The sequence below is a fragment of the Lampetra planeri genome, chromosome 12 (assembly GCF_965212315.1).
Source record: "Lampetra planeri chromosome 12, kcLamPlan1.2.h2, whole genome shotgun sequence".
Classification (NCBI taxonomy): Eukaryota; Metazoa; Chordata; class Hyperoartia; order Petromyzontiformes; family Petromyzontidae; genus Lampetra; species Lampetra planeri.
In genome coordinates this window covers 13,894,188-13,914,973 of record NC_136118.1, presented here as the reverse complement: position 1 = coordinate 13,914,973, position 20,786 = coordinate 13,894,188, and the positions used below count along the sequence as shown (strand labels likewise).

Sequence of the window (20,786 nt, the reverse complement as noted above, 5' to 3'; positions counted from 1 at the left end):
CACGAACCGCTAAGCCACTCGGTCGCCACGAAGCCACATGCAGCTCACGGACAAATGTGCTCTTGGGCTCGGTGGAAGAAGCTTGAGTTTAAATGTGAAATTTAGGAGTCAAGGCACGAATTGCAACACGTACAATAAACTTTGATTGGTGCCAGTGTCATTTATCTCAACCTAGTTAAGTCTTGAATGATGCCGATGATGCTTTTGACGGAGGGTCTCCTGCCAAAAAAGTAATATCAAAGGATTGTCTTTGCAATTGCATTTTTTTTTCCACATGCAAAAAAAAAAATCCCTAAAACAACGAATCGGCAAAACATTGCAATTTAGGACGCTCTTGAAAATAAATCCTCTCAGTGTGGATTATATCGCGAAAGTAAAAACGTTCACGTGTTCATTCTGTTTAAGTGAGCTTTGGCCACTGCTTATATGTTTTGGTGCGGAGCCAGGGACATTAATGTTATATTCCTATGGAAGGGCCAAGTGTTCGTACTGTTAATGTCCTGCAAAGGGGAGGTCAACAGTGATGGGCTGAGTCGACCTCTTTGCCGAGATTTGAAATGCAACCTTCAAATTGCGGAGGCAGGTGCTTCGCCACACATCCACCCACCCAAACAAACTGATTATTACATTAAAGTGTAAAAATGGAAATGTTACAATTTTCGAAGGCACAATGCTTCACATTTCCCAACCAGCGCGGCGTCTGCCAAGACATGCGGTTAAATGAAGCCACTCTGATTGATGGGCCTGGCATTACAGGTTTGTGTACTTTTATTGCTATATTTAAAACCCGTGCATCGTGCGTGCAATTTGCTGACAAGAGAACAAAAAAAAATTCACCAACAAAAGCAAACAAAGAGCAAATGAGGAGCAGAGGCTACTACGTTCCCTGGGTTTAATGGCACGTCCCCGCCGGCCGTAATGATCCTGCTGAAGGAGGTGGGGATACCATCCCTGATCAAACTAAACTATAAAGTATAACTGTATTTTATTTTAACCACACCGAGCTGCATATCTCTTTTTCAGAAACGATCTGGTCACAAAGGATAACTCAACAAAGTGGCTTATCGCGTGGAAATGTATATAACAGCCAAATACTCTAAATGCGTGTTTCTAAATGTGGAGGGAAAAGCCCAGAAAAAACGCCACACGACCATGGAGAGAGACAACATGCCAACTCCCGAACCCACAACCTCCTCCATACCGGGCGAGACAGTTAACATCTTGCTACCGTGACGCCCCTTGACAAACAGGGCCCCCCCCGCCTCCCCTTGGCACTGGGCCCGAGTGGTGGATCTAAGTGAACACCGTCAGTTCTCTTTGTAGAATTCGTTTTGAAACGTGGTGGCATGGGCAGGGCTTATTCGAGAAATAAATACGCTCTCACTTTATTATTTTTCATCCATAATTGAATGGCAAAGCCTTTACAGATTATGGCAGAGGTTCATAAGCCACTCTAATTTCGCCAGCCATTATAAAATCGCACTAAATGAGAAATGAAGCCGTGGAGGGGCTGGGGAATGGAGAGTGTGAATACAACACATCCTATACACCAGGGATCTCATCTCCACCCACCGCCCTCGGCCAGTGGCTGGGGTCAGTGGCTGAGGTCAGTGGTTGGGGTCAGTGGCTGAGGTCAGTGTCTGGGGTCAGTGACTGGGGTCAGTGGTTGGGGTCAGAGACTGGGGTCAGTGGCTGGGGTCAGTGGCTGGGGTCAGTGGCTGGGGTCAGTGGTTGGGGTCAGAGACTGGGGTCAGAGACTGGGGTCAGTGGCTGGGGTCAGAGACTGGGGTCAGTGGTTGGGGTCAGAGGCTGGGGTCAGAGGATGGGGGCAGTGGTTGGGGTCAGTGGTTGGGGTCAGTGGTTGGGGTCAGTGGTTGGAGTCAGTGGTTGGGGTCAGTGGCTGGGATCAATGGCTGGGGTCAGTGGTGATTGGGGTCAGTGGTTGGGGTCAGAGGTTGGAGTCAGAGGTTGGGGTCAGTGGATGGGGTCAGTGGCTGGGGAAAGTTAAAAGTAGCTGCTCGCAACGTCCCACAAAGCATTACTCATGTTAGTAAAGCTAGGGGGGGTATGATGTCATATTATTCTGTATTTTTCTGAAAAAGTGTCACCGTCAAGTTTGAGTTTTTGATATATCAGAGAAAACCACAAAAACTGAAAGGAAAAACCCCACGAATTCAACGTTCCAACAACCAAAAGCTCCACACAGATGAATTCAAGAATCCATTTTCTATATTTTAATCTCCTATTCTATTTACGCGCATTGCAATATGTCCAGGAGCAAAATGGCAATGCCGAGATCTGCTCGCCATGACGAGAGAGGGCTTCAGGATAAATTTTGTGCAGTTTTGCTGCTGTTCCTCCTCCGCTGAAGGAGCACAAACTACAGTGGTTTACTCTTTGGTCCAAATGCATGTCATCTAACACGTAAATAATTACACGGCTCGGATCTTTGTCACTGTCGTCACGAGCAAAGGTGCCCGAGAGGATAAAATCAGCTCGTGTGCGCTCCGCTAAATGGATTGCGACATTGCAGGAGCGCACGGGGTGGCGACGACTTGGGAAGGGCTTCAATCATCAGAGGATTAATCGTGGCTGATGACGATGATGATGGCACACCTAAAACACTTCTAATATCCACTTGTAATGCGCACAGTGTCCGCTCACTGTCATAGAGGCGTGAGGAACCACAGACAAGCGAGAAGGCAGCCACGCGATGAAATGGTGCCAAAAATTGCCCAAGTACTGCAGTCCTCTATATGTTAAGGTGTTATCGGTCAATTATTGTATGTTTACATGCCAGAAGAAACCGGTGCATCCGGAGAAAACCCACACGGGTGAGGGGGAAACACTCTATCCCAAACAGACAGAACGGGTGGAGTCCACATTTTTGCTGTACCGCCTTCTCCTGCCGATCTCTGGTACGGCTTTTCCTCGACACCCACGGACAGGGAGTTTCACAACATTCATGCGGTGATCCACCAACCCTCGCCGCCACAGCGCGGGACTACAGACCCGTGCGTCACCACCCGCCCGGATTACACCTGCACTTTCACCGTGCGCATACCTATGCCAACGGTGTACCGAAACGCGCTTTGTGTAACGATGCTGTGGGCCGGTTGGCGCGAACCTTCTTGAAGGAGCCGTTGAAGTGGTACTCGCACTGCATCATGTCGAAGAAGATGGGGATGGTCGCCTTGCGTAGCTCGGTCTCAGGGATGAGAGTCATCTCCAGGATGGGTCCCACCATCTCGGGGATGAAGCGGATCTTGTGGGGCCCTGTGCGGAGGGGCACGCGTGCACCACACACGTGACTAGGGATACAGCAGATGCACTGCAACCGTAATCAGAAGGTTGTTTTGCTAAGCTCAAGTGCAAGCTGGGGGCCGACTCGGCTAACCATGTTTCCGGTTTCAAATAAAATGAGAACCGCTCTTTGGGAGGTCTGACAGCGGTTGTCCTGAGGAAAGACTGGCCTCTTCCAAAGGAATGTGGAATTTAAAAAGAGCAGTCCCTAAAAACTGAACGATCAATGTTTTAGTTGTGCGTGGCGTGTGCAGTAATAACCTATTATATGGACGTTGAACTTATTTCGCATTGTACGTAGCCAACCGTGCTAATCGGAGTTACGGGGGAAGGACAACAAACCAAACACAAAAAGCAGTTATGTAGAAATTATTTTCAATCTAGATGATTTAAAAGCGCATAGCTCCAGCATGCTTCCTAATATCGGAAGGAAGAGCGTTCCAGCCGGCCGCAGAAGTGCATCTGAGACCAGCAATTTCCCTACTACCGAGACCCGGCTCGGTCTTGGGTGGTTGAAACGTGGATTTGAACCCGGAGAGTCTCGGCGACGCTGGCTCAGCAGCTCCGACGTGGCCATGGGGAGCCCCCAGAGCCACTCGGCCACCTCTGGATGCGAAAAAAGACACTTTAATCAATTTTAATATTTGCTCCATTAAAATGCGACCGATTGGCGGTGCGGGTGGACATGCAGTGCCCAACATGAAAAATGCTTACGTTCCCTTTGCAACACAGCTGGCCATCCAAGTAATGAGGTCAGTGCTAATGTTCCACGCTGGGGGATTTGTGTAAGCGTGGGCTGACTGTAAATGCCGGTGACCAAGCAGCCCAGTGCAGCGCACGCTGCCACTGGGCCGAGTTGAATCGGACATTGTCTCCAGAAAATGACCAAAGTTTGCCACCTACTATTAAACATGAAAAATCTAGCAACACAACGTGGAAGATATGTACGATGATCTCATAAACCAAATCCCAAAAACTCATTAAAAAAAGCTAACAAATGTCCTTCCTAACTAACCGTCAGAGCACTCGCCTCACAGTAAAAATTCTACAGGTTTAAATCCTGATTGAGGAGTGACTCAGCCTCACTTGCCTCCGGGGGATACATACATTTACACTTCTTTGTGAAAATTCGACAGTGGGAAACCTATGGGGAGATTGACCGACCCCTACCATGGAAACATAGAATTTTCACCACTGACTGATGTCTGCAGAGACGAGCGCACTGCCACACTGCACACGTGAGCAGAAATGCTTTAATTATGACTCTGAAATTGCCATAATTGTCTAGATCTCACACAAACACCGATGATGAATCTCAACGCTTCCTTTGCGACGAAGAGGCGAGAGACTGGACGAGAGCTGGTGGGGCCCTCTGGCACGTTGCTTGCTGCAGCAGGAGGGCGATGACTCTTGCCTGCGTCCACGTGCTGAGGTTCTGTGCTGGGATCCCTCCGCGGCCGTCTCGCTTGTGTTCCCAGGGTTTCGAGGAGCTCTCAGTAAATTCCGTCCATCCCGGCAGTTGTATGGTACTCGGTGGACAATATTGCCACGTTTGACACATAGGCATTATTATGGATAATATTGCCACGATAATCTCCTCCAATGTATATCGGGCACATGTTATGTGGGATGACGCTGGGCACTGCTGGAGGTTCCTGCATTATTCTTTCTGGACCTCCCGTCCTGTGCACCTTGCTTGATGGGTTTGTTTGATGTCTGCATGTGTGCAGCGACAGTTCTCAGACATCTTTCCTTGCTGGGCCTTTGTGGGGTCGGCGGCCGCCAGATGTCGCAGTAATGCCCCCAGGGCCTTGTGGCCGGAGTCTCTGAATTCCCAAGACTCTCATGCCACATTTCCATGACTTTATTCGGGCAGCCCCTATGTCCATCTGGGTTGCCGGTATTTTCGATTCTGGAAGCCAACGTGGAATGTAGGGGCTTCCTGAATCCATGAGGGATGTGATTATTGGTAGTGCCAGCGTTCAGCGTTTAAAGAAACTGGTCGAACGCACTACCCGTGTGTCACACACGGGTATATCTAAGCGTGCAGATGCCCCGCTATGTCATCACAAGCCCTCATCTGCCAATTAATGCACAGCGGCGCGTGCCTTGCGTGGCGAGGCACTGGCTGTGCACCGCTCATGTTTTATTTACACCGCCCCCCCAACCCCCGATCATCCGCCACCCCCCGCCCCAACCTCGGCTTCAGAGTGCACGTTACACCATGCAGGGGATGCATGGAATTGAGGTGGAGACGCGATGGGTCATTCCGGCAGGAGGCTGCCCGCGGGGCACGTCCGTGTGTCGGGCACGGCGCCAGAAACAATGAACACTCACGCTGGCGCTGGCAGCGCTCAGCACGGCCCCACACAGTGCAGCCACCAACGTTAAAACGACGACGACAACAACAACGTCTCCTTTGTGTGACCAAGGTTATTGACCTTTAGAACATTCGCCGTGTTTTTATTTGATGTTTTACTCAAAACATCAAATAAATAGGTGCTTCTTGAAAAGAAAATGCATCCTACTGAAGACAAATATTTACAGCTCCTAAAGTTGAAAAATATTTAATTATGCAGTAAACAGCAATAATATATATTCTATGTTCTATGGTTCTTTCGGTAAAGTCCCGTAAATAGAAAGAAAAAAAAATTTAGTTACTACAAAATAATAATATATATTATGAATGAATAAAATCCATTTTCAGATTTACAAACACAATTTGGGATATTTCAGATTTCCAGATATTTACATTATGCACGAATAACAAAAACAAGTCTATGATTGCTAACACGAGTGACGTGACCCATGGCACGTGATACCACTTTTAGTGGGAAAGGCGTGGAAGTGATGTCACAGTAGCGATGTCATTTCTGGTCTTTTGATCAATCCCATACACGTAATTTATTTTCATCCTTCAAACTGTTCATACGCAGGCCTTCATTTTCGTATTCATTCAAATATTGGGAGCGCATCCCCAGTATTCTATTTCATTCATCTGTAAGAGTGGAGTAATTTTCTGTTATCCTAATTGGGAATGTTTTCCGTAGTTACGGAAATAGAATATTTTTTTTACGGCTCTGCCAATCCACGCGATGATGGCCATGTGAGTTATTTGACCCAACTTCACCATGTTAGTCAGCGCCAGATTAAGCTAGTGCGGGGCCTGTAGCACATTTTATGAAGGGGCCCTAAATAAAAAAAAAACACGTAAATATTAACACACATTTTTTTACTTGCATAGTAAAGTAATTGTATTTTTTTCATTTTGCTATACAGCCGGATAATACGACAAATTGATAACCTTAAACACCCAGTCGTTCATAAAAGTTGAAAGCAGTATAGTACTATAGTAATAGAGCAAGTGCAGAATCACTGAACCGGAATTGACAGCTTGAAATAATTTAGCGCGGGGCCCTTTAAAGTGCGTGGCTCGTAGCATTTGTAGGATAGGATAATCCGGCAACTGATGCCAGTCATTGCCGTTTGGTGAAGAGGAAAGGCTTAGAACCAGTTCCAATACCACTTCGCCACAAATGTTCGCTGCGGCTGGGAACTCAACTCAGGTGGCCGGGTTCAATAGCGCGGGACGCTGACCACTGCGGCACCTCTACTTTCACCCATTGAGTACCTGAAGGGGATGGAAGACACTATATAATAGCAGCCAGTCTGTCCGTAAAAGACAACCACTCTCAGCTAATCGCTACAGATTGTAGGGGGGGAAGCGTTGCGAGCAAGTGCCCAACGAAGCCGCGACGCTGCGTGGTGGAGCAGCGGACAAGAGAAAACGCCACCTTGGCAACCTTGGCACTGACCACCAGGTACTCAAGGAGGCTGAGTGGAGCCCGGTGAGTCTGGAAGTCATATTTGGCTTGCCACTGGGGTGTGCTGGGCCAGGAATGAATCTTGGGTTGATTGGATCACAGCGCAGTCCGTGCTAAACACCACTGGAACACTCTCGCCACTCTCTCGCCATCGTTGGCTGTTGCCTCGCCCTTCTGTTATTGCTTCGACTACCACGGTCGCTGCTCCCACGAGCATCGTGCCTTAATACCGCCTCTAACCTCAGGGAGTTGTTTCACTCGATTGTTTCTTCCCATCGGCGACGTGTTAGACGGCCACGTATAACGGGACAGAACGTTTGCGTTACACCTTTGATTCCTCATATTGATCAATGTTTTTTCCCCCCCAAGCTCTAGACACCTTGCTCAATCGGTGTGTTTGTTCGGATCTGTTGCGCTATGACTCGCATTTTCACGTTGCTGGCTGCTTTGCATTCCAAGCCTTTAGGGTTGCCTCAGCAACTGCAAATGATAAGCATTTGTGCGAGCCATCCGTGCGCACACCACGACACGATCATCCATGCACACACGCACCCGCTACGCATTGTTTACAAAACATAAGCGCGAGGGAAGAGATCGGTCATAGGAGCTGTGACGGGGAAAGTAATGACTGCGGGGTTGAACTTTAAAAACCTGACAGCCAAGTCTATGATTGAGGAGACGGGCGGCGAGCGTTCCATGGAGACAGGTCGACGCCCGTGCAAGCGGTGTGATCAAAGACTGGGCGATTAGTGGGGAGTGGAAGGGGCAGCAAGGCAATGACCTGCCGCGGTGACGGTGTCAACTTGCTTTGGGGAAAATAAGGTCATAATCATACTCGGGGTGGAAATTATAGTGCTGTGGTTGCCTCAAGTCAAAAGTCTGTCTCATTAAACAAGCATAGATTCGTTTTCACCGACAGTGACACGCGTCGAGTAAACTGTGTCATTCCACAATGCTGCGACGGAGGTCAAGTCTCTCCCAAGGAGAACCACAATGGACTTTTAACTAAGCGGTGCTCATTTTATGAATCCAGAGGGCCAATGGGCTGGGTCAACCGCTAATGGAGATTTGAGCAGGCAAAGTTGATTGCAGATCAATTGCTCTCACGGAAGTGCCACTGGGCTAGATGTTGTAAATACTAATTAAGCTCTAGCAACACAAAGCCACTCTTTTTGCAGGCTTTGGATTGAGTTTCAAGAGACCAAGAGTTTTGTTTCCATCCCAGCTAATCAAACACAAGAGTGCCAATTCACATGCTGACACAAAGACAATTTCGATTGACATTTGGCAACAAAAATATGACCGCATTGCAGTTTGTTGCGCTAAATGCATGTCTGCGCCTACGCCGATCGCACACAAGAAGTTTATTAAAATTGAAAGATGAAAAAAAATAGCTGGCAGGCGAGAGTGGGATTCTAAAAATGTGTCCGTCCCCTCAAACGCATTTGTAACGGCAAACACAGCTTTTCACTCGTCTCCCCCACACCCCCCCGGTCTCCCACGATCGCTTTCGCGCCTCCTTTACTCGATCTTAATACATTCAAGGAGCGATTACTCGCTTACGGTCCCTCTGAGTGCCTCCTAAAAGCAGGGACGGTGTCGCCGTCGAGAAAAAAAGCGCAAGGCAAAAACAGAAAAGCAATTTGGGTTTGCGCAAAGGTCATTCGCAGGCCCATGCATTACACAGCCAGGGGCTGTTAACATGTGCGCTTGATGTATTGATCTTCTCAAGTCATACATATCCCTTACGCAAAGGTTTGGGCCCTAGAGAAATCGGATGAGGGGACACTGCTATGGATTGCCAGGCACGGCATGCCGAGGCCCTCCGTGCTACTTCTGCCTGGCCCTTTGGAAAGCCGCTTGACAATAATATGGGATTTAGAGGCCTTTAAAACACTTAAGAGGCTGAACTTTGGCTCGCAATTCAAGTCAAATTGTACATCTACTCAAAGCGGCATTGCCTGGTGGCCCAGAGGCAGTCGTGCAAATGCACATTCCAACGGGTGGTGACAGTGCCGGTCTTTGCGCGGAATCACCAGTGATGACTTCCTGCAAAGTGGTGCCAATTTGATCGACCTTGGAGAAATGATCGGCTGAGCCGACCACAACTGGGGCGTGATCCCCGTGACATTCTGATTGCGAGTCGAGAGATCAGTCACAGCGTCAGCCAGCTTGTACATCGGTCGTGGTGGCCATGCAGTCCGTCACGCTGCTGTTGCCAAGAAAGATCTTTAATTGCTGCTCTCCACCATTGAACACGCGTTGTTTGTTAACAGCAGCAACCCATTGTTCCCTCTTCCCCCATTACCCATATTGGTCCCCCTGTGAAGAAAAAGGCTGCCGTTAAGACGTCTCACCCTGGCAATGAAGGTGACAACTCCGACTCGGTCCAGTGAGCAGATTGGAGGGGGGGGGGGATTTGGTGAAACGTCTCAAAGGTCTCTCTGGCAACAGTACTGAGTTAAATGCCTGTAATCCAGTGACTTGTAATTAATGGGTCACATTTTGATCGTACTGTGTGCAAAACGCTCACCTACCAGAGTTGAGCAGTGCCTGTGGTTGACACCATGGTGGATAGTCGGTTGTAGATCTCTATTGTAGGGTTTGAGGGTGACGGCACGCGCCTGTGACCCCGGCGCTTTAGAGGTTCAGGGTTGGGGATCACAGAGGTCGTTGTGTGTCCAGGAGATGGCAGTCTAGCAAGTTGGTTCCTGTGGTGCTACATTTTGAGTGTCCCCCCCTCCCCCCGTGAATGTAGAATTTCTGTCCAAACCAAACTCTGAATCATGCAAAGGCTCACGTGATACAATGAGCTGTCTGCTCTTTCTGGGTCACATATTTTCCATGCAAAGGCTCGATAACGGGAGGAATTTAGCACGCGTATAATAGTAAAGTGCATGGGCAAGAGGAACACACAACTCAGAGGGAGTAAGATAAGAAGGGGTTTTACTGTGTGTATGTGTATATATGTGTGTGTGTGTGCGGAAATAAAAATGTTGGAAATGTTCTTATGTTGTCCACGTGCGGCTTGGCATAATTAAATGTGGTCTCGCAATATTGATGAGCAAAAAGTCATCTCGGTGTTAGGATCCATGGGCCGGGAGGCACATTATCTCGCAGGGGAACATACATCATGCATTGGCAGAGATAACCCTTCACCTGAACGGGTGCAGTCTGAACACAAAAGAACATTCCCATCTTATCAAGGTAATTTCCAGAAGGGGCACCATTCGCTCAATGATTAATGCCGCTTCGGATTTGTGAAGGGCAGCAACACAATCCTAGCCTGGATAACGTTTTTCAAGTGTCGTCTAAAAAAGTGAAAAGGAGAGCTACAAAAGCTGCATTGGGCTCACCGCTGTGAGCATTAAGCAACTTTGATTGAACTGGGTGGCATGCCACTGAGATTCATTATCTATCTCATTTTTAAACAGAAAGGAAGCATGCTGGAGGATCACAATTATGCGGTGGCAGTGAAACAAAAAAGTTTTAAAGCACGGTGACATTGGCCTACGCTTGTGAATGATTAATGCCCACCCAGGCAGCAAAGCCAAAGGACGTTGATAGATGGATGGTGCTGCAGATAGAGCACACAACACACAATCGGACGCTTACAAGTTTATACTCTTAGTTTTTTCAGTAAAGTCACGTAGGTAAAAAATGAAATTAAAATTAATAAAAAATAAAATAATAAAAATCACGACGTTTCGGAGGCAACACAAGTCTCCGTCATCAGGTGGGACCGTCACAGCCAGATACAGCAAATCTGGCTGTGACGGTCCCACCTGATGACGGAGACTTGTGTTGCCTCCGAAACGTCGTGATTTTTATTATTTTATTTTTATTAATTTAATTTGATTTTTTACCTACGTGACTTTACCGAAAAAACTAAGAGTATGAATCCTTGCAGTTACGAAAGCTTCAAATCTAGAATTAAAGCTTACGAGTTTCATTTCTGAACTTACAGAGTGGAAGTGCAATGGATAGACAAGATCAGCACAGCTCCAAGCTCGTTTAAAATTGGTGACACTGACTTTGTGAGCGTCTGAATTACATTTAGAAACATTAAGAACATTCTGAACCATTTCATAATTGTGTTAAATGGCATACGAGGTTGTCGGATACGTACATGCCATGATAAGCAATTGCAACTATTGGGACCAACAGTGGACTACAGTTACACGTTCTGTATTTATGGGAAGTGGAGTTCACTGTCACAAAGTATTCTTTGGTTCTTTTCGGTTAAGTCACGTCTAAAAATAAAATAATAAATTAAAATAACATATTACGACGTTTCGATTGCAACACAAGCAATCATCATCAGGCATAAAAGAAATAGCAACAAAAATCTAACTAGAAAACTATAGACAGACATACAAGCAGACAGACATCACAACGGCACACAGAGAGAGGAGTAAGCTGACAACGCGGCACGGGCACGCAAGCCTGAAAATTCGGAGACAGGCACACGAAAATTAAATAACCTAGTAAAATATCGAAATGTGATGTAATAAAACACAGAGAGTCGGTTAACACACAATTAACGCATAGCCTGGTTAATTACGTGTTTCAAAATTTGCTAAGTTAGGATTTTAAGTGTGAGCAACAAAAACCTAACTAGAAAACTATAGACAGACATACAAGCAGACAGACATCACAACGGCACACAGAGAGAGGACACAAATCGGCACAAAGAGAGGGGTCGTTTCTGTGACGGTCCCTTAAATATAGAGAGGAGGGGGCGGGGACGGAGAGAGGGAGAGGGCGGAGAGAATTAGCATATCAATGAATAGTACGCAACGTACTACTCTAGTACGTAAGCTTGAAAATTAGGAGACAGGCACACGAAAATTAAATAACCTAGTAAAATATCGAAATGTGATGTAATACAACACAGAGAGTCGGTTAACACACAATTAACGCATAGCCTGGTTGATTACGTGTTTCAAAATTTGCTAAGTTAGAATTTTAAGTGTGAAAATTCCAAAGAGAGGACACAGGCAGAGAGAACAAATATCCAGAAAGCAAAAAGGATAAGCTTAAAACTTCCCCGTAGAAGTGGTTCAATCTTAATTTAGGAGCTTTCGTGACTGCAGGAATTATTTAGGAGCTTTCGTGACTGCAGGAATTATTTAATTCCTGCAGTCACGAAAGCTCCTAAATTAAGATTGAACCACTTCTACGGGGAAGTTTTAAGCTTATCCTTTTTGCTTTCTGGATATTTGTTCTCTCTGCCTGTGTCCTCTCTTTGGAATTTTCACACTTAAAATTCTAACTTAGCAAATTTTGAAACACGTAATCAACCAGGCTATGCGTTAATTGTGTGTTAACCGACTCTCTGTGTTTTATTACATCACATTTCGATATTTTACTAGGTTATTTAATTTTCGTGTGCCTGTCTCCGAATTTTCAGGCTTGCGTGCCCGTGCCGCGTTGTCAGCTTACTCCTCTCTCTGTGTGCCGTTGTGATGTCTGTCTGCTTGTATGTCTGTCTATAGTTTTCTAGTTAGATTTTTGTTGCTATTTCTTTTATGCCTGATGATGATTGCTTGTGTTGCAATCGAAACGTCGTAATATGTTATTTTAATTTATTATTTTATTTTTAGACGTGACTTAACCGAAAAGAACCAAAGAATAATTCCTGCAGTCACGAAAGCTCCTAAATTAATATTGTCACAAAGTAGTCCACATATTGCAATGCAAATATTAAGATGTAGGAAAGAGGCAGTGTAAAAACAGAGAGAAACAAACAATTGCATGAGTTAAGAACAAGAGCTTTAACAGAGAAGGGCCAGAGATTCGAGGCAGCTGTACAATAATGGCTATTCTAGACTCGAAGACCAGCAGAGGGAAAGGAGTGACCTCTTCCATTATTCCGGGAATGAACGACCGGCAAAATAAAAGCAGCGACGCAATGATCAAAGCTCAGAGAATTAAACAGTTGCGGGGGCACGTTGCTATCCGCTAAAACTTTTTACCGTGTTTGGCGCGCTCCCACGTATTAAAACTCGACACGGAAACAAAAGTCACGGGGAGGGCAAGACCACTGTGAATGCGTTTTCCATAACTGCTTAGCAGTGCAGCCGACCAGAGCCGTCTGTGAACCGGGGCACACAATCAGAGCAGACACAAGCGGTAACGTTGACAAAATTAGTTTTTTTCTCTTTCAATTTTGAAAACCATTTGCTCTCGGAATACAATATTTTTTTTCCGTGAGAACGCGCGGTCTTCTGATTGTGTGCCACCTTCGGGAAATGTTTGATGGTGACAGGCCGTAAGGAATAAGAAGGACGCAGAGAAAAATACAGACAAGGTAGTGCTCGGCCAATAATAAATAAGGCGAGCATGTAATATTCAGCGCAATTAAATATAAATGCATGTTTTTTGGAAAGGATGCCTATTCCAAGTGAGCCAAACACACAGACGTGGAAGACACATCAGAGGGAGAAGGGGCCGTGACTGAAACAAGGAAGAGAAAATGAATAAATGTAAAAATCCCAAGAGCCAACAACTTGCTTCAAGGCTCCACGCAAACCACTTTAAGCCGCTGTCGAGGCTTTAGCATTGCCCATGTGTGGGTCTGAGCGATGTTTTGAGTGCGTGTGTCTGTGTTAAGCTGGTACTGCCCCAGGTACTTGCAGCCGAGGCGTTCTCGGAGACGTTGCTTTAAGCTCGTGGGGCATTGTGAGAAGAATGTCAACTCATTGTCAAGTCAAGTTTTAATAGGCTATATAAACCAATTTGGAAGACTAGAGAGATTAACTTGAGTTAACGAGAAAGATGTTTGATGCAGAAGTGATGCCTGTGTTGCTGTCAGGGTCAAAGAGGTAGACTTAAAAAAAAATAACCGACTGAACTTTGATTAAAGGGGCATGTGGAGAAAGCTGGGTAGCTCGTAATTGGATGTTAGACGCACCTTGTATGTTAGAATAGAACAGGAACACACCGTAAACAGTAATAAAATCAACAGGAGGTTGTGATGCATTTGGGATATGTGCCGCAGGGTGAAGGGCAGGTAAATAGCGACCGGCATGGGAGTGGCACGGGGAAGGAAGCAACTCAAGGGAAAACCTTGAGCCAGAGGTTGGGATACTGTGAGAACAGAGCTTGGGAGGTGAGGCGTCGTGTGAGAACAGAGCTTGGGAGGTGAGGCGTCGACCGTAACAGTTTTAGGAACTGGCAAAAAGGATGTCACTGACGGCGAGGTGTGGTGGCAGCAGCGGCGGCAGTGGCTGTAATGACCCCTTCATCTCATGCCGTGGTGTTTGCTTTCTGCAAGGGGAATCTGCGACTGATGACTTTGGTTTGGTCTTTGATGCCGGAGTCTCGGAACCACTTCACGTAATGGCTGGCCGCCGCGCCACCACACCGAGTTACAATTACGCGATGGGCAAAAATACGTGTGAATTGTCAAGGCAGGAACTTATGGACTTACGTATAAACCACTCAGAAAAAGCAGAGAGATGAAATTCAGTGGGCCCAGTGAAGGTTTATGGTCACGGAGCTTTGTTCCGAACGGCGTGGCTTTTTCAACCACTCCTGCGCACTGCGGTTATCTGGACAGGTGGTTCTCGTGACCGAGAGGGCAACTCACAGTCAGGAGTTTGCCAATTCAACCGCGAGGCCGAGTTCAATGAAAAGCAGTCCAGTGGATATGGAAAGTGGGCTGTTGTTTTTCAAATTAAAAGGCTGGTCCCTGCAATAGGAATGTAGAATTTGACAACCAGTGGTTCATGACTGCCAAGTGAGATTTTCACCTTGGTTAATGTGGATCAAGATGATTGCATTTTTATGCAATGGTTAAAGACAGCTCTAATTTTAAAGAGTTTTAAAGATGATCGTGGAATATGTACGTTTTTATTAATCTTATAAAAACTTTCCAACCTTCCCTCGGGTTATCCTTAGCACTTGGGACAATTCAAAATAATAATAAGTAAATAAATTGCCATCCAGGATGCAACGCCTGCGAATTATTTTGACAGAATTGCCCAGCATTCCGCTTTCGTTCTTGCTGACCACACACAACGGGAGTCTGTGGCTGTTTCACAAAATAAATGAACGCCTTTGGTGCGAGGGTGGAGGTGTCTGCTTTGCGTTCGTCACAGGCCAGGTTTCGTGCCTGGCACGGGCCACTCAAAACTCCCAGAAGCCACAAATCATTCAGCAGGGTACTCGCAGGGTGAGGTGTGGGTCACAGCATTCATTAAAATGAGGAAATTACTGCATTCAATCAGCCCGAGGTTTCCTAGGCAGGGCAGAGATGCTAAATTACAGCCGTTTGCCCGCTGGGTTGGATGTTGCGGTGATGCGCGCTCCCTCACCAAGGTTGTACCACATGTCCCGGATCTCGAATCCGATGGCTCGCCGCATGTCTCCGTGTCTGAGGGTGGCGGACGCACGTCGAGATGCACGCGCGCACACAGACGCACGCACACAGACGCACGCACGCGGGAACAAACACACGCAGCGCTCGCACACGTACGGAGTCACGCGGCCAGACACACGCACAGATCGAACGCGCACGCACGCACAGCCAAACACACACACACGCACAGCCAAACACACACAAACACGCACAGCCAAACACACACACACACAGCCAAACACACACACACACACAAAAGCGCATGCAAAAACACACAGGCACACAAGTAAGCACTCGGCAAATGATATTCCAACAGCTTAGCATGCATCCTGGACACACAGTTTCAAAACAAAGTGCTGTGACCATTTGTATAACACCTATTGCGTTGACCTGGGATGGTGATTCACAGATCTGTGTCTGTCTCTCTCTCTCTCTCTCACACACACACAGCGTCTATTCGAGAACAACTTTGGGAATGAGCCACGACAAACAGAAAACAAGTCACAATGTGTTATCACTGATCTTGTAATACGGGTTTGAGTAAAACGTTAAAAGAGACATCACGGCGACACACTCCGCTGCTCCTCACGCGGTCGTCTGGCTTGACCACCTGAATGTGAAATTGCAGTTGTTGCTTTGCATTTACATCAGCCGTATGAAAGAAGAAGACTCAAACTTTAAGGGAATAACAAAACAGAATCTGTAAGTAGCAAGCAGAAGGTTTTGCTTCTACGGCACGTTGTGCTTAACAGCCCTCAATCACCATCTGTAATTGTACCACGTATCTCCCTATTATTGTAATCATACCACGTGTCTCCCTATCATTGTAACTGTACCACGTGTCTTCCTATCATTGTAACTGTACCACGTGTCTCCCTATTATTGTAATCGTACCACGTGTCTCCCTATTATTTCAGAGGAATATTTATGAACGGATCACCAGCAACATGGGCAGTTAATGCTGCGTGGGGCAGCAGTGGCTGCTAAACAGGAGCCGGTTAAGCTACTCAACTTAAGACGAATAAGTTTTAAGTTGAGGGCCCTTATGTACACGCCCTGCCGTCTTGTCACTCCGGCGTTGTGTGGGTCACTCGAACGCGTTTCACGACGCGGACCGGCCACGGCACGGAGTGGACCGGTCACGGCACGGAGCACGAGACAACACCACCACCAAAGAGCTCGCTGCGATGCCCTCTGTGGCTTGCAACGTTAGTTGCGGCAGCAGCCTATAACAAACCAGGTTGTGCACGGTGGAAACACAGTGCACAGGTTAAAACCAGCTGAGCTTCCGAGATCATGTGCAATCACCCGGAGAATGTGCGCTTCTGCTAACTATGCAGAATATTGGAAAGGATTTTATTTTGGCGACATGGACATAGCCGCATCACGTTCGCCATTTGTTGCAGAGAGGTTCACGGTTCAAATCCAGTGGCCGCCCTGATTAATACTGCGGGTGCATTCACCTTCAAAGTGGACATTGAAGATCCCATCGCATCATTTGCAAGCAAAGGCCACCAAGTGCCGGCATTATGGTTCATATTTGCCACATTTGAAAAGTGACCCGCAAAAAAACTCTATTGAAACTTGCGTGGCAATCGTCGCCCCCCCCCTCACTTCAAAAACATGGCAGGATCCTCCTAAATAAAAGTCATGAGACTCGGTGAGGCTTTCCTGGGTGAACCAGGAGAAACGAATTCCCTGCACGTCTCCCCCGCGACGGCGGCACGATCGGAATGTAGCTGGTGATGGAAAATAACAACGACAAAACAACGGGTGTGAGAGAAATGCAAGGTGCTGGATTATTCCACCCCCCCCAACTGCGTCATTGTGAGCCGCGCGTTTACATTCGTCCAACGCCCCGCGGCAGGAACGGTAGCAGGAGACGACACTTCTGGTTTAAATACGTTGGCGGCGGACAAAACCACGAGGAGGTTTAACGTGGGCTGCAAGACTCGGCGTCTCTTGCCTGGCATTCATTTGCTGCAGGGGGGGGTTGGATGTGGGGGGGGTGCAACACAATGAGTGAAGGCCTAACATAAAAGCACGCCTACGGAAAATGGTAAACAGCACCATTAAGCTTGGGCACTTGCTGTGGAGGCCAGGAGGGGTTTTCGCTGGTATTAAACCAACAGCTTGTTTGTGATGCATTACAGGAGCTCGGTTTTGTTATTAGTTAACAGCTGGACCCGGGCCGGGAGTGCTCGGTTGTGCGTCCCAACAGCGCTGCTGGGAGGAACGGCAGAGACACGAGCGAGCGCGCTTGCGAATGGCCAAATTACTCAGTTCATCGCGCGTGCAATTATCTTCCTGTGTTATTCTCGTTTTGCTCCAATTCCATGATGAAATTTTGAGCAGCGGCTGGTGAAAAAGTTGTGGCTGAAGGATGTGTGAGTAATGAAAGTATTTAGGCCATGGCTGCATGTAACAAGGTCTTTATGTAATGTCCTGCTTTGTGGATACGAATCCAATTTGCACTGATCAACAAGCTACAGGAAAACAGCGATAAGGGTGCGTTACACTACATTGCCGCATTAATATTTACAACAGGCCATTGTCGAATACCAATTTCTCAAGACCGTTGAAGGCACTTTGCAATCTTGTCTAGCAGCTGATGTATAATTTCATTGTCGCTGTGCCATGGAAATCATCATTATGAGCCGAGAACATTTAGTTTTGGAAAAAAGTGGAATATCATTCAAGATGACTCAAGATGAACAGGAATACTTTTGAAAACTCTCTAGCAGGTCTCTCTCTCTCTTCCTAACCCGCTTTACTCCTTGTTAAAATGTTTATTTGTAAGGCAATCAAACATACATTTTTTTAGTCCCCAGAGATGGAAAGCGTAAAATGAAGTCACAAAAACATTAAACTTTGTACAGTTTTTAGCTACTGGGATGAAACCATTAAACTGCTGCACTGAAAAAAAAAACTTTCATATTTACTTCAGTTAAAACTCAGAGCAAAACAGCCTGGGACCTAAAGGAATTAAACAGCGGTACCCATCTTCACATCAGCAGCAACCGCCCGGCAGCAATTGAGTTCAATTGAGATTCAGAGAACTAATTCCATATCAGACGACCACTGAGTGGGCAACCGCTGAGATTCTGGGTTTGAATCTGGCTGGACACCTGAGAATCAAGCAGGAGCTCAAGAGCATCGAACCAATTGGTCTCGGCCCAACCTCCACTGGCCGAACGCAACACAAAAAAGACATTTGTGTTATCGCTTCATCCTTCGTGAACCTTTTCTTACGTGCGTCCCTCGATAATTCTCCTCGTGAAAGTGCAGAGCCAGGAGGGCTGCTGGGGGAGTCGCAGAGACGACTGCTCGGCTTGAGCAAAGGCGCCGCTTTCCGTGCTTAGCATTCGGCACACGCTGGTGATGAACACCACACCGCAGCATCCGTCGCTGGTTAACCGTTGCTAATGCCCGCTCGCAGTGGCTTTGACGGTTTCACAATTAATTTTCTCGCGAAATTGCTTTCCCTTTCAAAAACGGAGTTCATGTTAATCATGCCTCGTGGCAAAACGTGTGCATAAAAGAGTCATATGTGTGTGAGCGCGCGCACTTGTGCGTGTCTCTGTTTGTCTTGCTGACCACCCACCCCCTTCGTGTGTTGTACCGGCCTTCCAAGGTGCTCACTAAAAGCACTTGCCCCAAAAGTCAGTTGAAGGCTGTATGAGGGACCTTTGTACGTATGTAACCGGAGTTCCTGTGGCTAAATCCGATTTACATGAACATAATGAGGCAAAATGAAGGCAAATTTAAAACGATGACATTTGAAAAACGTGTATCTTGGATTATATAACCACCTAATCTGGCTGCCTGCTGATAAGGTTAATGTGCCCGACTAACTCGTAGACACGGTAGGCGGTTCAGACTCTGGTCAGGGGTGGACTCAGCCCATCATCCCTCCTTGGTTGACAGACAGAGTGCCGCGTTGTTGGCAATCAACGGTGGTTGGTCCGATGCAGTGACCGATTCCCGACCCAAGGAAAGTGGAATTCCCAGCGCTTGCTCAGGGCTACCAGGAGAGAAGGCCACCGCCCCATACTCACTCGAGCAGGGAGACACTCTGACTGGACTTGCACATCATGGGACCTCCTTTGCCAGTACCAAAATATGAGAAGAGGTTTTCCCCTTTTTCTGGCAACAAAACAGTTGTGTTAAGATGTTAAAACACCAAATTGAAACCTTTTACAAGGAATCATGTCTGCATTAACCACAACACTTGTGGTCAGAATGCAAACAAAAAACACTCTGATAATATATGCATTGTCTTTGAAACCGATTGGTTTCAGTTTGGTGTTTTAACATCTCAACACCTGTTTTGTTGCCAGAAAAAAGGGGAAAACGTATTCTCGGACTTGCACAGTTTAGCAAATGACCTTGTTTTGACCAGCAAAGGCTCTTTTGAGGGTCACGTGATGCGGTGAAGGAACGTGTCTAAACTGTGGGCGCATCGCACTCCGGCTATCGACCCTGGAAGCTGACACCGAGAAAAAATATATTTACTGAGGCATTCAATAATAGGCCACACTTACTCAGCACTACCCACTACATGGTGTTCCTCCGTACTCTTTTAGAGTTGTCCGGTCATCGAATGTTATTTGATTTTGTTGCCCTGAGGATTTGGTTTGGATAACTGAAATAGAAAGCCAATATTATGCTTTACTGTGCAGCCTCCCATTGGTAAGGAAGCAGATGAGAACAACGCGCTACACTTTCGAATCACGGGTTTTAAGCAATGATTGCTCGGTCCTCTAACACAGCCATCATATGAGCACGCTCAGCAACCCAGCCACTTTTTGAAAATGTTTTAAATCCTAAAAAAATAATGAATATAACGAGACGTCCAAAATCCCTCCTGACTTAGCACGGCCTTTCCTTGATAGATGAATATTTCTACAACGAAGCATCAATTAAAAGATAAAATTATGGTTTCGTTTTTGTGCAGTTGTTGGCGAACGAGGCGAGACCATCACATGTCTGAACTCGAGAAGCGGCATAGGCCAGGGAGTAGTGCCCCAGATTCAAATCAACGATCTCAGTGGTGCTGGTTTCGGTGATGTCACGTGGTCATTCTGAAAACTCTGGGGTAAAACTCGCAGTTTCAAAGATTCGAAACACCTATTGTAAGGTTACATTCAAGTGCACGGTGAAGTATTGGTGCATAATTTTTGACTGCGAACGTAACTATGAACTACGCGTACATAATTTCCGAATATATATTCAAAACGTGGAAAACAATTTGAAAAAGTAATTTTCACTTTTCAAATTTACACGTGGATAAT

At 46.6% G+C, this 20,786-nt stretch overlaps 1 protein-coding gene across 2 annotated transcripts in view; it reads right to left on the bottom strand.

Annotated features, from left to right (window-relative positions):
* The window catches only part of LOC144721730 (dedicator of cytokinesis protein 1-like), a 311,613-nt gene that overhangs the window by 31,088 nt on the left and 259,739 nt on the right, over window positions 1-20,786 (bottom strand). For both annotated transcript variants that reach the window (XM_078599607.1, XM_078599608.1), the window contains exons 32-33: window positions 15,449-15,507; window positions 3,128-3,276 (exon numbers count right to left, since the gene is read on the bottom strand). In XM_078599607.1, the coding sequence (XP_078455733.1) occupies window positions 3,128-3,276; window positions 15,449-15,507 (208 nt within the window). The remainder of the gene's footprint in view (window positions 1-3,127; window positions 3,277-15,448; window positions 15,508-20,786) is intronic.